Below are 14,654 nucleotides of genomic sequence, written 5' to 3' on the forward strand. Positions count from 1 at the left end.
AAACCATGAGTTGGAGGCTTGACCGACTGAACCGCCCAGGTGCCCCAGGAAAGCCCCTCTTAGATGCACGTGTTATGTGTGTCCATCTGCCCTACTCAGGCCGGACTGAGGCATGACACGAGTAAAGATGTCTCTTCCTGCTCCCTGTCCCCCCGCCCAGAACACACACATTCCTCTCTCATTCTCTCGCTCACACACACATGCACGCACGTGCGTACACACACGCACACACACACACATGCACGCACACACGCGATGGGAGGGTGGTCCCATGGCAATCTGAATTGTCTCCAAGCAGCAGCAGTGGGTGAAGGGGCCCTGCAGGCTGCCTAAGCTGGGCTCCCAGGTGTCCCCCTGGCTGATCAGATGACATGGTGACACCTGGCCTCAGGCTTCATCAGAGGCATCCCTGACCAGAGACACTAGCTGTGCATGGAGACTTCCCTCCTGCTCTGTGAGCACCGCAGCCCAGGTGCAGCTGTTCCCTTCCCTGCCTCCTCTCACACTGACCTGGCCTCGGAACCCCTAGGCATCTGTCTCACTGCCTCCACACCCGAGAGCCCCTCGGGCCCTGACCACAGCCTCCCTCCCACCCCTCTGAGCTCCTCCTGCCAGATGGCCAGGCCGCTCCAGCTGGAACCTGGGGAAAGGGGGGCCCTCACCCTGCTTGGGGTTCCTGGATGCACATGACCTCAAGCAGGTGGGATGCAGCCTCAGTTCCTTGTCCCACCTTTATAAGTTCCTGGAGCCAGAAAGGGAGATGGGGCAGCGCACACCGCTGGAGACCAGCAGGGTCTCCCCCAGCACGTGGGGACAGACTGAGAGCGATCTCCCAGGGAGATCCACGGAGAGGCGCACAGAAAGATACAGAAGGGCATGCAGCCGACACAGGCTGACAGAGAGATGCGGCCTGAAAGCAGACAGACAGACAGACACTTTTAGAAACAGGCAGCACTTTCCATTAGAAATGAGACACAATACAGTTACAGCCACAGCCACACTCAAAGCTCCAACACACTGTCTGTGGGACCTTTCAAGAATCACCCTGGCTTTGGACAACTTCAGAGCCATAACTGTGTGTGAGAAGGTACACTGTTGGCGAAGCTCCCCCTATGGGCTTCTCTTCCTCCTCTCCCAAGGGGGCAGTTCTGAAAGCTTTAAGGTGGTCTGGACAGGTGAATGGAGCCAGGGGTCAAGGCCAAGGTCGGAGGGTCTGCAGATGACAGCTTCAAGATAAGGCCATGCTTAGAGAGAGGGAGAGCACCACGCCCCACCGGGAAATGCTACACAGACCGAGACCCCCGAGCTGTACCCCGTGGATCCCCACCGAGTGACTAACCAGGAGGGACCCCAGTGGGCCTCCACAGGGACAGGTTGAGCTTCTCCTTTCAGGATAAATGGGCTGGTACTGAGACCAGAGGCCCCAGGTGACCGAGTGCTGGCCTCAGGAGGCTGAGTGGGAGGTGCTGCCTCTGGCCCTGAACGGAGCCTCCCCTCCCCTCCCATATAGTGCCCCCCTCCCCAGGGCTTCCCTGCAGCCAGACCTGCAGATGCACAGCCCAGGCCGTCCTGGGGAGGGAGAAAGATCTCCCCGCAGCCCGGGTAGGGGGCCATGTGCTCCCATACCAACACGAAGTGTAGACACTGCTACTCTGGAAACCATGTGCTTTATTTGGAACCTCCTTCTGAGGGAACCTCCCCCCCTGGGTCATAGAAAAGCTGCAAACCATGTGGTTTGGTACAAGGCAATGGTGACAGGACCGCAGGAAGTCCCTCACCGCTGGGGCCCTCGTCTTCCGGGCCTCCGAATTCCCTGGTCATCTTGACTCTTAGCTCAGCTGGGTGTCCGCAGCTGGGACTCCTGGGGTCCTGCTCAACCCCCGGCATCTTCCTCAGCTGGGGAGTGAGGAAGTGGGGACGGGACAAGGGCCAGAGGCCCCCATCCAAAGCCCGGGCCTCTGTCCCCCACGTTGGGCCAGCGGCACCGAGCAGTCACGGCTCCTCCCGTCCGGGAGCGCGGGATGCCCCTGCGGACAGGTGCGCGCGCGCTCGTGGGACTGGGCTGCCCGTGGCCAGCCGGCCCCGCCCGTCAGTACAGGTCCGCAAAGGGCTTGGAGTAGTTGAACATCAGGTAGTCCATGTAGTAGAAGTCGTAGGTGCGCTGCCGCTGCAGGGCGGAGAGCTGGGTGAAGTACTGGTGGGCGATCTGCGCCGTGGTCCGGGCTTCCTGCGAGTGCCGGTCTTTGAACCGGGGGAAGGTCAGGTTCCGAGGCGCCCGGATGAGGCTCAGGAAGAAGTTGGCATCGTCCTCCATGCTCTCGAACTTGCCCACGAAGTCATAGTCGATGAGGCAGGGGCTGCAGAGCCGGCTGACGTGGTCCCAGTGGATGTCCATGCCCACGGGCCGGTGCACGTCCAGCAGGTACTGGACGAACTCGGGGAAGCGCACGCCGGAGCCCGTCCGCAGGGCCTCCCGGGAGGCGTTGGCCCGGTAGCGGGCCAGGATGGCCTTGCCGAACACGGGGTGGTAGTAGCTATTGGGATGCTCGAACTTGTCGCGGAAGGCGGAGACCAGCCTCTCGAAGGGCTCGCGGACGAAGAGCATCTTGGTGTAGGTGCTGAGGCGGTGAAGGATGCCCTGGCGGTCGAAGGTGTCCAGCCGCTTTAGGGAGCTGCCGTAGTGCACGGTGTTGTGCTGGATGTCGGCGGTGGAGGAGGCCAGCCCCGCCAGCACCATGAGCACCCGCTTCCAGTTGGAGCAGCCCGCCTTGGGCACCTCGCAGTACAGCACGCGGTGGCGGTCCTCCACGAAGATGCGGGACACGTGGCGGGGGGTGACGGCCCTGCGGCTGCTGCTGGCCCGGTACTTGGCACACGCCTCCCTCATCACCCGCTTGCGCTCCTGCTGGCGGTGGTGCAGGGTGACCCAGTGGCCGTCCGGGGCCCAGGGTGCCGGCCGCGCGAAGGCACGGGCAGAGCCGTTGGCCGGGATGGCTGCCGCTGCTGGCATTTTCTTGATAAGCAGCCGGCGGCGGCGCTGCCGGGGCCGGGCCCCCGCGTTTAGGTGGCCTTGAGGCTGGTCAAGTACCAGTAGGTTGAAGCCCCTGGGGGCCCGGCGGGACAAGTCTCCGGGGACCTTTTCCGTAGGTGCCTTCAAGTCACCATCCTGGGAACTGCCTGGTGGGAGGTCCTGGGGCAAGAAGAGAAATGGTTATCAGGGTGGACAGGACAATTATCAGCAGGGCACTGAGGGTCACACAGGTCAGGCCCTCACTATGGCCGGGGTCCCTAACCCCCTCTGTGGCCTGTGAGATTTTTTCCAGGTGAGGGAGAAGGAGACGAGAGGTGTAAGTGTCTTTTCAGCCACGAGATGGCGCTGGCCTCCCAGGCGAGTAGGCAGGGAGCTGGTGGCCTGAGGAGGCTGGGTCAGATTTACTGCCTCTATTAGCGCAAGTCCAAAGCCGCCAGCTAACAGGAAGGGGAAATTCATGGGTCCAAAGCCCTGGGCTTTGTTCCCAAGGCTCCTGGGAAGGACCGGGTACGTTTTTCTTTCCAAGAATGGATTAGACATGAGCTCTGGATTTTCCTCCTTGCCCTCCCCAACTCGCCCCAGGTTGCCGGCGCTGAGATTTATCTGACTCTCAGAACTCACGTTGTAGGACTGCTGTGGCCTGATGCTGAACTTTATTCCTGAAAAGCAAGAGAGGACAGTATTAGCAGAAGTACTACGTGGCTCCCAAGAACCCGCCTGGGCTACGGGCTCTTGACGGTTGGGCCCCAGGGCTGGAGGGCACTTGGGGTGGGCTCTGTGAAAAGGCAGTTCCAGGGGGCACGGCTCAGTATGATTGCCCCCCAGCCCCCTACCCATATGGAAAATGGGAGTGCAGCAAGATGTGGTCCCACTGGCTCCCAGCTGATGACGGCTTCTCTGTGTCTCACCTCCCGATGTGACCTGGGAGTTCTCAAAAGGTGGCCACCTGCTCAGTGGAACAGCCAGGAACCACACAGCACCACCCCTCGCCCCTGTGCAACCTCACTCTCATTAAGTCACGGGGAAAGGACCCTCTGAAAGCTCTGTCCATCGTCTCTCTATGCCCCATTGGCCCGGCCTTTGCTTTAGTCCATGTGGATTTTCTGTACTTGGAATACGACACATTCACACTCACACCTTTGCACACACAGGCCTGGGAGTGGAACACACTCCTTCCCTTGGACTGGGGCCTCCCCACTTGCTCTGGAAAGTCCCCTAACCTAGGCATCACTTTGAGATTTTGGCCAACTCAGCTGGCCTTGGGACTCCGGTGTGAGCTGGCCCCTCCTGCTCACCCTGGTCTCCTGCAAACGGCTGAGCAGAGCCCAGGCACAGTGTGACTGTCCGGCAAGTGCTTGTCACTGGAGGGAGATGGAGACGGAAGAGTGCATTGCTGACCGCACTCCACGATATTCTCTCTTCCCACCAAGGAGGCCCTATAGCTAGGCTGGGGCCGAGGTCACCCAGGATAACAAGCTCTGGGGAAGTGAACCTCCAGCCAGAGGGGAGGATTCTGCTTCATGCTCTGGTTTGTTTTCAGGGAGGTCCTAGGACAACAAGACAATTTCCTTTGGGGGAACCTCTTTAGGAGTCTTGGCCCCCTTCCCCCATCCCTGCCTGGCCCCTGAGGCATTAGAGGCTCTTTCTGCTCTTGCGCTATGTAAGTGGCTGCTTGTACCCTGAGGCTTTGTCGAAAGCCACAGTCACAGTCAGCACCAGCTACCCTTTAAAGAAGAGAGGGCTCAAACTGCCAGGGGGCACGACGGGGCACACCTGACCGAGTTCTGGCTATTCCTGGGCTGCGTGTGTGAGATGTTCTGGCGGCCTGGCATGCCCCTTTCTGTCTCTGTGTACTTGGCATATGTCCAGGGGCTGGAACCCAGCTGGTGAGAGAACATCCAGTACCCCCCGCCCCGACCCATGGGCTCTGCCAATTTCTCCCCAAGGTCCAGTTTACAGGTGCAGCTGTTGCTGTGACCCAGGCCTCATACTGGTCAGTCTGAGGATGTGCCTATACATCTCCTTCACTCACCAGCTGGTGAGGAGGTGGGGATGTGAGGTCACCCCTGGGATGGAAAGCCTACGTTCCCTGAGCCTCCTGGGAACTTCTTCGAGTTCCAAAAGTGAAACAAAGGTGGAATTTGGACATGTTGCATCTTTCTTCTGTTGCAATACTTTTCTTGGCTCCCTTTGGGCTGGGAACAGGGGTGTGCCCTTCCCTGGGTAGAGGACAGAGTGTACATATCTTCCTGGGCATTCCCAAGCTGATGGGCAATATGTGTGTACATATGGAGGAACTTTGAAACAAGGCATCCAGACTCTTCCACGGAGGCTGAGGGGAAGCTCCATGTAGAACTGGCTGTACTTCTCGGGGTATGCGGTGCCTGCAGTGGGTCCTTGGCCCCGAGAGAGGAGTCTCTGAGAATTGAGCCCCTCACCAGGGTCCTCCTCTCAGCCCAGAGCCTCCTTCCTCCTGCTGGCCACCCCTCCCCTGCTCTGCCTCATCCCTGCATGAGCTTCTCGAGCCCATTTCTTTCCAGCACATGAAGGTTCCCTCCTGCAGCCAGTGATCACAGATCCCATCCGCAGAAGGGACCTGCTGCATACTCAGTTTTCCTCCACACCGCTGGGTTTCCTTAATTATTTTCTTCTGGTGACGGCAGCTGGCTCTGCTAAATCCTCTTTCCTCCTCAGAGTCTCAGATGCAGGAATTCACTCTGCTCGTCAATCCTGTCAACTTGTCAAGGTGCAGTGGTACTTATTTATATCCCTTTTCTGCAGCAAATGAGTCATGCCAACTCTGGCCAAGAGTGGGACTCAGAAGCCACTCACAAAAGGCATCCTGCCAGCCGGTGGAGCTGGATGAGGCTGTGCTTATGGAGATGTCGGGCCCTACGGCTGTGACCTCCCGCTGGCACTGTGGAGGGTGGTGGGCTGTGGGGCCCATCCCACTATATCTGTGCAGACTTGACAGAAGGATGCTGAGCCTCAAGGGGTTTTCCAGGTTGGCCCACCTGAAGGCTGGAGAGAACGTCCCTGCTGGACGGAGCTCGGGGCTGGGGGTCTCTCTGACCTCTTGGCCACTTTTACCCAATAAAGCCAACCTGGCTGCAATTGCCCCTTTTGAAAAGAAGAAAATTGTCTCGTAGAAAACCCAACAAGAGATCTTAGGTGGAGCCTAAGAATTTGCTACAAGCTGTATGTTCTCGACCTTTAAACTTATTATAGCTCATTTGGCAAAGACTGACACTATCCCATATGCCATATTGGAATAAAGACAGAAGCTTGGTGAAGGAAATATAACAGGCTCTCCCCCCTTACCAGGGGCCCACTGTCCATACTTTTTCTGTGGAAGAAGCTACTCCTCCACGCACTGCTTGGATAAACGCCAAAGCGAAGACCACCCTAGTTCTGAGCAAGTGAAGGTCAGCAGCTGTGGGAGTCTTGGCGGGGGGGGGTCGTCTGCGTATCCTGCAGTTCAGCACTCTGGACAGCTCTGTGTGGTGCCAGGAGAGGGCAGTTGAGGACCGGGCCTCTCTCTGCTGCACCCATGAAGGATGGAGCGCCACCAGGAGCCACAAGAATTGGTGCCACGCGCGACAGGGAAATACTTGGGGGGGGGGACTTGGCTTCAATATAACCACCACCAGCCCCTTCCAAGCCCTCGAATGAACATGCAGTCTAGAGAGAAACAGTGGGCTTGCCGAGCAACATAAGCCACAACCCTTAGTCTCCTTTTCTGACCGACGGCACCAATGCCACCCCACTCCCCCACTGTCTCCCTCACCCCCACCCTGTGACAGGGAAATCCCAGGGCCAGTCCTGTACATGCTCCATGTTCTGCGTCTGGGTTGCCTGTCTTCTCCTTTCAACATAATGTTAACAATCTGTAAGGGAGCTCCATCCGCTGTGCAGTAAGAGAGAAAAAAAAAAACAACAACCATTTTCTCTTTCTGGACAGATGACATTTGCAGAGTGGTTGAAACACATGCTGTATGATAAGAGTGAGCACTGGTGAGAATAAACAAGGCATGAGTTATTGGGACTGCCAAGTGGGCTCCACGCTGTGAACTCTTCATTGGCTCGGGGTTTTCTTCAGAGTGTTTGGCTGAAAAGCTTACTGGTTACCTGCCAAGGGGAGGCAAAGGCTGATGACTATGTATGTGGCCAGTTTCTCGCATTCCTTCCTTCCTCCCTTTCTTTCTTTTTTATAAAGATGGAAAACTGACACATCATCTTTATTTTTTTATAAGATTTTTTTATCTATTCATTTGAGAGAGCAAGAGTGCACACAAGCAATGGGGGGGGCAGAAGGAGAGGCAGAAACAGACTCCCCGCAGACCAGGGAGCCTGATGTGGGGCTCTATCCCAGGACCCTGGGACAACACACTGCACTGAAGGCAAATGTCCAACCGACTGAGCTACCCAGGCGCCCCTCTTTCTTTTTTCTTTTTAAGATGTATTTAAATTATTTGAGAGAGAGCTTGCATGTGTGAGTCAGGGTAGGGGGAGAGGAAGAGCGAGAATCCCCAAGCAGACTCCCTGCTGAGTGTGGAGCCTGACCCGAGGCTCAATCCCAGGACCCTGAGATCATGACCTGAGCCCAAGTCAAGAGTCGGAGGCTCAACCTACTGAGCCCCTGCGTGGGTGCCCCTGAGTGGCCAGTTTCTTATAGTTAGGCTCTGCAGCCTGGGTCTGGGGCAGAGCTGTGGAGGGGGCTTCACAGGCACATGGGCTGTTGGGGAGGGGGGCTGCTGCCTACACCTCTCCAAGGAAAAGGAGAGAGACCTGCTGGGTTCAATTCAAAAGCCACAATCTCTGATGCCCAGGACCCACTGAGGGTCAGGCTGTGTAGACTGGCAACACTGACGTGGGTCAAAACAGGACCCAAGTTCCTAGAAAGGGCTGGAAGCTGCCACATGAGCTCTCGGTTGACCATGTTTGAGGGGCATGACTGCTACCCTGGCTGCTCAAATCCCAGCCCCAGGCCCTGATCATGGTGACAGGGTCTTGCTACTCTGAGCACTGCGGCCTGGGGGCAGGCAGGCAGGGCTGTCCTGAAGGAGTCAGGACCCGCAAAGGGAAACAGATGGGAGAGAACGGAAGGGGCCAGCATGGGCCATGGGGCACGGGGGTGAGTCAACAGTCCCTGCTCTGTACAGAGTATCAGCCTGTGGTCCTTGGATCCCCAGAGCTACCCCCAACCACGTTTCCTTGGCTCCTTTTCCATGTCCTGGATCTTCTGGTGGCTGAGCCTGCGTGGCCAAAACCATCTGTGCTGTCTCCCCACATGTCCACTTAAGCTGCCCATCGGGCCAGGAAAGTTCCAGGGCTTCCAGGTTGGCCTGAGCCAGGGAAGACACTGAAAACGAGGCCCCCACTGCATCGTGCTGTCCACCGTGTGAGATTCGGTCCCAGCCCAGATTCCCTGGCAGGTGCATCCGGTGGATGAGCAGATTCCCTGCTCTGCTGTGTCATGTCCTCCTTAGAAAGTAGCAGTTCCTGAACCTCACGCGTGTGCCAGGGGACAGCCTGCACGGCCGGACGGTGTTTGGGTCCTCACACAGTGCTGGTGAGCCACAAGGTGGGAAGCTTGGATGGTGGCAGAAGAAACGCAGCCAGGAGGCTGTGCTGCTTGCTGGGGTCTGGGAGAAAGCCCCAAGGGAACGGCCAGGCCCCACTCTACAGGAAGCATGGAAGGGTTCTGAAGGAGGGGCTCAATTAGTTCTCCACGACTAGGATCCACATACAGCCAGTGGGCAGGGGGGATTTATTGTAAGGAATCAGCTCATAGCGGTTGTGGAAGGCTGGCAAATCCAAAACCTGCTGGACCGGTCAGCAGATCAGAGACACGGGGGAGAGTTGACGTTGCAGGTTGAGGCTGAGGGCCACCTGGAGGCCGAATTCCTTCCTCCTCTGAGGACCTCAGTCTTTTCTCGGAAGGCCTTCAACTGACTGGATGAGGCCCACCCACATTGTGGGTAATCTGCTTTACTCAAAGCCTACTGACTTGAAGACTGATCACCTCTAATACATACCTTCACATCTGGACCGGGGTCTGGCCGAACAACTGGGCACTATGGCTCGGTCAAGTCGACACAAAATTCACCCTCGCAAGGGGTATATTAACTTCTTAAGGCTTGCAGTCACGAAGTATGACAAAGCTGGTATTTTAAGCCATTAAAATAACAAACAGTTATCCTCTCACGGTTCTGGAGGCTGTGTCTTAAATGAAAGTGTCATCAGGGCCGTGTGCCCGCTGCAGTTTCTTCTAGCTTCTGGCAGCCCCAGATGTTCCCTGGCTTGTGGTCATTGAAGTCTAGCCTCTGCTCCCCTCTTCTCATGGCTGTCTCCCCTCATGTGCCTTTTCTTCTTCTTCCAAGGACACCAGTCATTTTGAATTAGGACCCACCCTAATGACCTCCATTGAACTTGATGACATCAGCAAAGGCTCTAGAAGGTCACATTCCCCGGTCCCAGGGGTTGGGACTTCAACATAATTTGGGTGAGGGGACACAATTCAAGCCATAACATGGGGGGTGGGGTGGGTAATGTGACTTCAGAGCGCTCTGGAGGCAGGGCCAGGAACAGCCTGGAGGAGGTAAGAAAGTATTTTCCCAGCTGGGCTGGGAGATCTAGTCAGTAGTGAAAGATTGTGTTAGTTCTCAATGGTCTTGGGCAGGGGCCACGTCTCGTCTGTCTGCGTCAAGACTGTCTGGCAACATGCCGGGCACACAGCAGGAGCTCAATAAATGCTCTTGAAAAGGCTGATGCTGCCTGGACTGAGAGCTGCCCCTGGAGGTGAGGATGGGCGAGGGCTTCTCCTGGCAGAAGCGGGTCCAGGGTTCCGGCTGGAGCCCGCCAGCCCCTGGAGGAGCTTCTCCAGCTCTGCCTAGCAGCCCGGGAAGGGTCTGTGTGTCTGGGCAGCAGCTGCCAGCCGAGTGGCAAGATGCAGACAGGAGCTGCCTGGGCTGAGGGGTCCATCCACCCCCACTCAGGTGGTGCGGCCAGATCTACGATACACCCAACTGGCTGCCCCCCATTGCCACCCGTGGGGCACCAGGACGGGGCCTGTGGCCTCCATGTGGCCACACCTGCTCTGGCTTTTCACCCGCCAGCTCAGGCTTTGCCCTTTTGTGGGGTAACCCCCTCCCCCCCACCGCCCCCATCGGCCTCTGATGCCTCATTGTGAGCTGCTCCCTTCCTCTGGGCAGGCTGTTAATTTATGCAGATGAGATGCAAAACCGAAGTCTAAACACACTCAGCAATTAGCAGGCAGTCCGGACTCCAGGCGCAGAATTCAGACGGAAGGAGCCTCACCAAAGGGTCTTAAATTCTCACTTGTGATCACAGGAAAATCCAACTCATTATATTCTCAGCTTGGGCTCTGTGCACGGCCTGGAGACCAGCCTCAGTCACAGCCGTGCCCACCTCTGCTGTCCAGGCCCAGAGCGGAGCTCCCAGCGGCTCTGTGTGGGCCTCAGATGGAAGCAGGAGGTGGCGGGGCGCACTCCCGGGCAGGGCAGAGGGCGGCGCCATGGGCCCCTCTCCTCCTGCCTCAGCCTCTGTGGGTAGGCTCGGAGACAACCAAACTCATGGTAGGGCGACACAGTAACCCCTGACCTTTGGCCCAGACCAGAACAGGGGCTTCCCCTCCCTTCACCTGCAGACTACACTCTGAGTCATAGCTTCTAACAAGGGTCATACATTTTAAAAGAAACGAGAGCAAGAGCAGAGCTGTGTGACCAGGACAAATCCCTTGACGTTCTCGAACCTTAGTTCCCTCCTCCGTAAAATGGGATAAAAATACCCATCTGGCAACTCCATAAATGCACAAATGAAACATGCACAGTGCTTGGCACAAAGAGAGCCTGTGGGAGGGAAGCTGCCGGTTCCCGGGGTTCCTATCACTGGGTCACCTTCGTAGCAGCTGCGTTTCTCTGAGCCCAGCTCCTGCACCAGCACGGGGACTCTGGGACCTGTGTGCAGAGGAGGGAAGCGGGAATCTTCCCTTCGTGGGCTGATGGGCACCTGACAGCTCTGACCACTACTTGTTTTGTTTAGCGATTCCATTCCCTTGCCTCCGTGATTAGGATCCACGATTCAACTGGGTAGTTCCCTGTCAGCTCAGCCTTGGCTGTGAATTCCCTTGCAGCTGTCAGAGTGGAGCGTTGGAGCTGCATGTCAGTCAACCAGCCAGCCGGTTAGCCGGTCTGCAAACCCAACAGCTGTCCTGCTGCTCCACACCCCCCCATCTGCCCATCACTTGGGGGGTGGGATGTCCCCGCTCATCCCGCCCCCCCGTATGATCGCCTATGCACAAGGTCCCCAGCTTCTGCTGCAAAGCTCTCCTCTGTCAGAGCCTCGGGGTGATTCTTACCATGTTCGGGGGGTTTGTGTGGCCCCCACACACAGGTGCTATGCACTCCACCATACCTCGTGTGTGCATGTCACAGGGAACCAACATGGTATGCCATGCATACTGAGGGGATGCCTCACACTGCTTCTCAGCGCCCGCACCCTGCTGCGTGATGCGCGTGCTCTGGGAGGGGAGCGTGTGTGTTCACGTCCACATCCAGTTTCTGAGAGCACATGGCACATGGCTTAGAGCAGCTCATACCTTCCCTCCCTTCGTGTGTTCTTTCAACGCATCTGAGCCTGGAAGAATTAGCAGGAGCTTTGGAAGGCTGCTGAAGATGAGAAAGAACCAAGTTCATGACACTTGCCGGCAAAGCCACAGTGCCCCCTGGCGGCCACCCCTGCCACCCCTGCAGTGTGCTGGCAGCAAAATCAGGCAGAACTCGGTCATGCTGGCCAACACCGTTTGTCCATTCATTCCACACACACCTGTGTGTGCCCGGCGGTGTCTTACACACTGGTGACAGTGTCTTGGCAATGAATGGGACCATCATGGCCCCTGCCCTCGTGGAGCTTACGGTCTAGCAGGGAAATGAGACACCGAACAGTAATTCCATGTGCAGTGGCAGCCCTGGGGTGAGCAGCAGGCAGCGTGGGGCAGGGATGTCGGCAAGCCCAGGGCATCAGGGCAGGTCACCCTAAGGTAGCGACGGTTAACTGGCACCTGGGGGTAATGAGGGCATTTGTGGCAGAACTTGGTGGCCTTATGGGATGAAGGGACATAGAGACTGAATGGTGTCAAGAAATGGTGGGACCGTTGCGACTAGCAGGGGACAGCAAGCAAGGGGCCCCTTGGTTCTGACAAAGACTCCCGATCTGATCTCCTAAGGCCCAAGGGAAGTCTCCAAAGGCTTTGAGCTGGGAGTTATTTTGAATCTAAGGACCATTCTGAGATGAAGAGCTGAAGACAGAAACAAAAAGGCTGGTCAGTCAGTGGTGGTTGCCACCGTCCGGGGAGATGTCTGAGGGCCGGACCCAGGTGGTGATGGGGGAATGCAGAGGAAGACGTGAGAACCATTTCAGGAAGAGTAAACAGGGTGGTTCGCTGGTGGATTTTAACACTGGCTCCTGGGATGGTGGGGAGGACCTTATTTGTAGCGTTTGCTGATTCCTGCGGTGTAAACACTTTGTGGCCGATTTCAAGCTACTGATGGGAAACAGGGTTTGGGCCCTCATGGGCTGGTACCAGCCAGCTCCTGCACGCCACTGGGCCAGGACCACCTGGGGACTGCCTGGGAACAGAATAAGGGAGATTCAGGATTCTGGCTTGAGCAGCAGGATGCAGGTGCCATGTCCTGGGAAGGGGAGCAGATCCTCACTGAGTCTGAGATGCCGACGGGTCTCCGAGTGTAGACATCCAGAGGGCAGGTGGAGGATGCGGGAGAAGGGGAAGAGATGGGGCAGACGTCTGTGTGCAGGAGCACGGTCTGCGGCCCATGGCTGTCCAGGGCCCGCTGAGGGGGGAGGAACGGCCCTTTGCAGAGGAGGGGCAGCAGGCCTGTGGCAGCCCCGGCAGCAAGTCCAGCAAGCTGCCTTTGTCCAGAGCCCCCAGGGAGCCCCAGCTCAGGCTCTGGGCTGCTGTGGCCGCGTCAAATGGGACTCCTCCTGTTTGGCCTTCAGGGGCCCAATTTGGCTTAAGTATTGGTGAATTCCTACCAGAGGTTTCTAAGAAATAAAAAACGAGTGGGCCCTGCTGGAGCCCGAGGCTGAGGTGGCCCCACCAAGGGGTGACCTGTTTGCAGGGAAAGTGCCAGCAACACAGACTGGCCCAGCCCCATGACAGGTGCTTCTTCCCCGGAAGCCAGTCGGGCCATCGGAGGCCGCCGGTGGGGCAGCCTCACGACTGTGGTGTCCCAGGCACAAGGTAATGATGGGTCCAGCTCTTGCCGGCTTCAGGATGTGTCCTTCTGGCTGTGGCGTCAATTACTGAGCTGGCCTGTGGCTGTCACACCTGTCACGGCTGTTGCTTTTGATACTTTGAGAGCCACCAAAGTCAACCTATTCTAGCCGATGCTTCCTTAAAGCACCCCACTCCCCAGCACCTCTGTTCCTGCGGCCAGAGCTGCTCTGTCCTCAGGGAGGCCCCCCAGGCCCCTGGGGGGCGAGGTCAGGCTCCTGGAGGTGGGACTGCAAAGGGGCCATGCAGGGGCTCAGGGATGGAGGTGCCGATCCTCGGAAGAGCGCCCCAGAGGCCGAGTACGGGTGCTGACCACTGTCCACGGATTGTACCCAGAGGGGCCCCGAAACGGGGCAGCAAGCCTTCCCTACCGGCCCGACGTGACAGGCAGCTGCAGACTGTTCTCCACAGACACCTCTGAATGGTATCTGCATTTCAGGGGTCCTCCCGTGTGCCCCTGAGCAGAACAGAGCCTCTGGCAACTCGCAGATGGCAAGGGGAGGCCTGGAGGTGCTTGGAGCACTCGGGGGGCCCTGCCACGGGTCTGGGTAGCTGCAGTCCACATCGGAGAGGAGAGGGGACTCCCTGCCTCTTGAATGTCAAGTCGGGTCCAGCCAAGGACTGGGCCACCAGCAGCTCAGAAAGCCTCTGGCCAGCTTCTCTGAGGGGTAAGGCCTGGAGTACAGCGTTAACCTTGGCCTAGGTGGATGCTGACTGTGGGGGCACCGCCGTGCCTGGACATGTAGCCAACACCCACCTCCTCTCCCTTCTGGCTGGCCTGCCCCTGGCTCTGCCTAGCCCGGCGCCCTGGGCTCTGGACAGCTGAGGGCCACACTGGGCTGGCTGTGGCCTGACCACAGCACCCCCAGGCCATCCTGGGAGCAGACATCCTCTGCTCTCACTGCCCCACCACAGCGGGCTGGGCTGGGCCCCATATCAGCATCACACACTCACGAAAAGACCCACAGATCCTGTGTACCCAGTGCCACTCCCCCGCCACCCTGGGAGAGCGGTCCTGTGGGCTGTATATTCAAAAGTCCTTCTGGAGGCAAGTGGGGGAATGGCCAAGAGAAGGATAAGGTCCTAAAGAAAGGGCAAAACTGCGTAGGGTTCTTACATCTGAATGCAGGTGACGGATGGGGCACCTGAGCTCAGGCAGCGCAGGGAGATGAGAAAGGGAGGGAGGGCTGCAGGGCTTGGTGAGTCGGGGTGTGAGGGGGGAGGGCAGGAAAATGCCTGTGCCCCCACCTGCTGTCCAAGGGAGGTCCAAGTGGACAGAGGGGCCGATAGAGGACAAAGACCCAGCCC

At 57.9% G+C, this 14,654-nt stretch overlaps 1 protein-coding gene across 2 annotated transcripts in view; it reads right to left on the reverse strand.

The window, feature by feature from the left end:
* Nucleotides 1-1,656: 1,656 nt before the first annotated feature.
* The window catches only part of CHST8 (carbohydrate sulfotransferase 8), a 142,875-nt gene continuing 129,877 nt past the window's right edge, over nt 1,657-14,654 (reverse strand). For both annotated transcript variants that reach the window (XM_034639200.1, XM_034639201.1), the window contains exons 3-4: nt 3,653-3,690; nt 1,657-3,190 (exon numbers count right to left, since the gene is read on the reverse strand). In XM_034639200.1, the coding sequence (XP_034495091.1) occupies nt 2,090-3,190; nt 3,653-3,690 (1,139 nt within the window). In that variant the 3' untranslated portion in view covers nt 1,657-2,089. The remainder of the gene's footprint in view (nt 3,191-3,652; nt 3,691-14,654) is intronic.

The sequence above is a fragment of the Ailuropoda melanoleuca genome, chromosome 12 (genome assembly GCF_002007445.2).
Source record: "Ailuropoda melanoleuca isolate Jingjing chromosome 12, ASM200744v2, whole genome shotgun sequence".
NCBI lineage: Eukaryota > Metazoa > Chordata > Mammalia > Carnivora > Ursidae > Ailuropoda > Ailuropoda melanoleuca.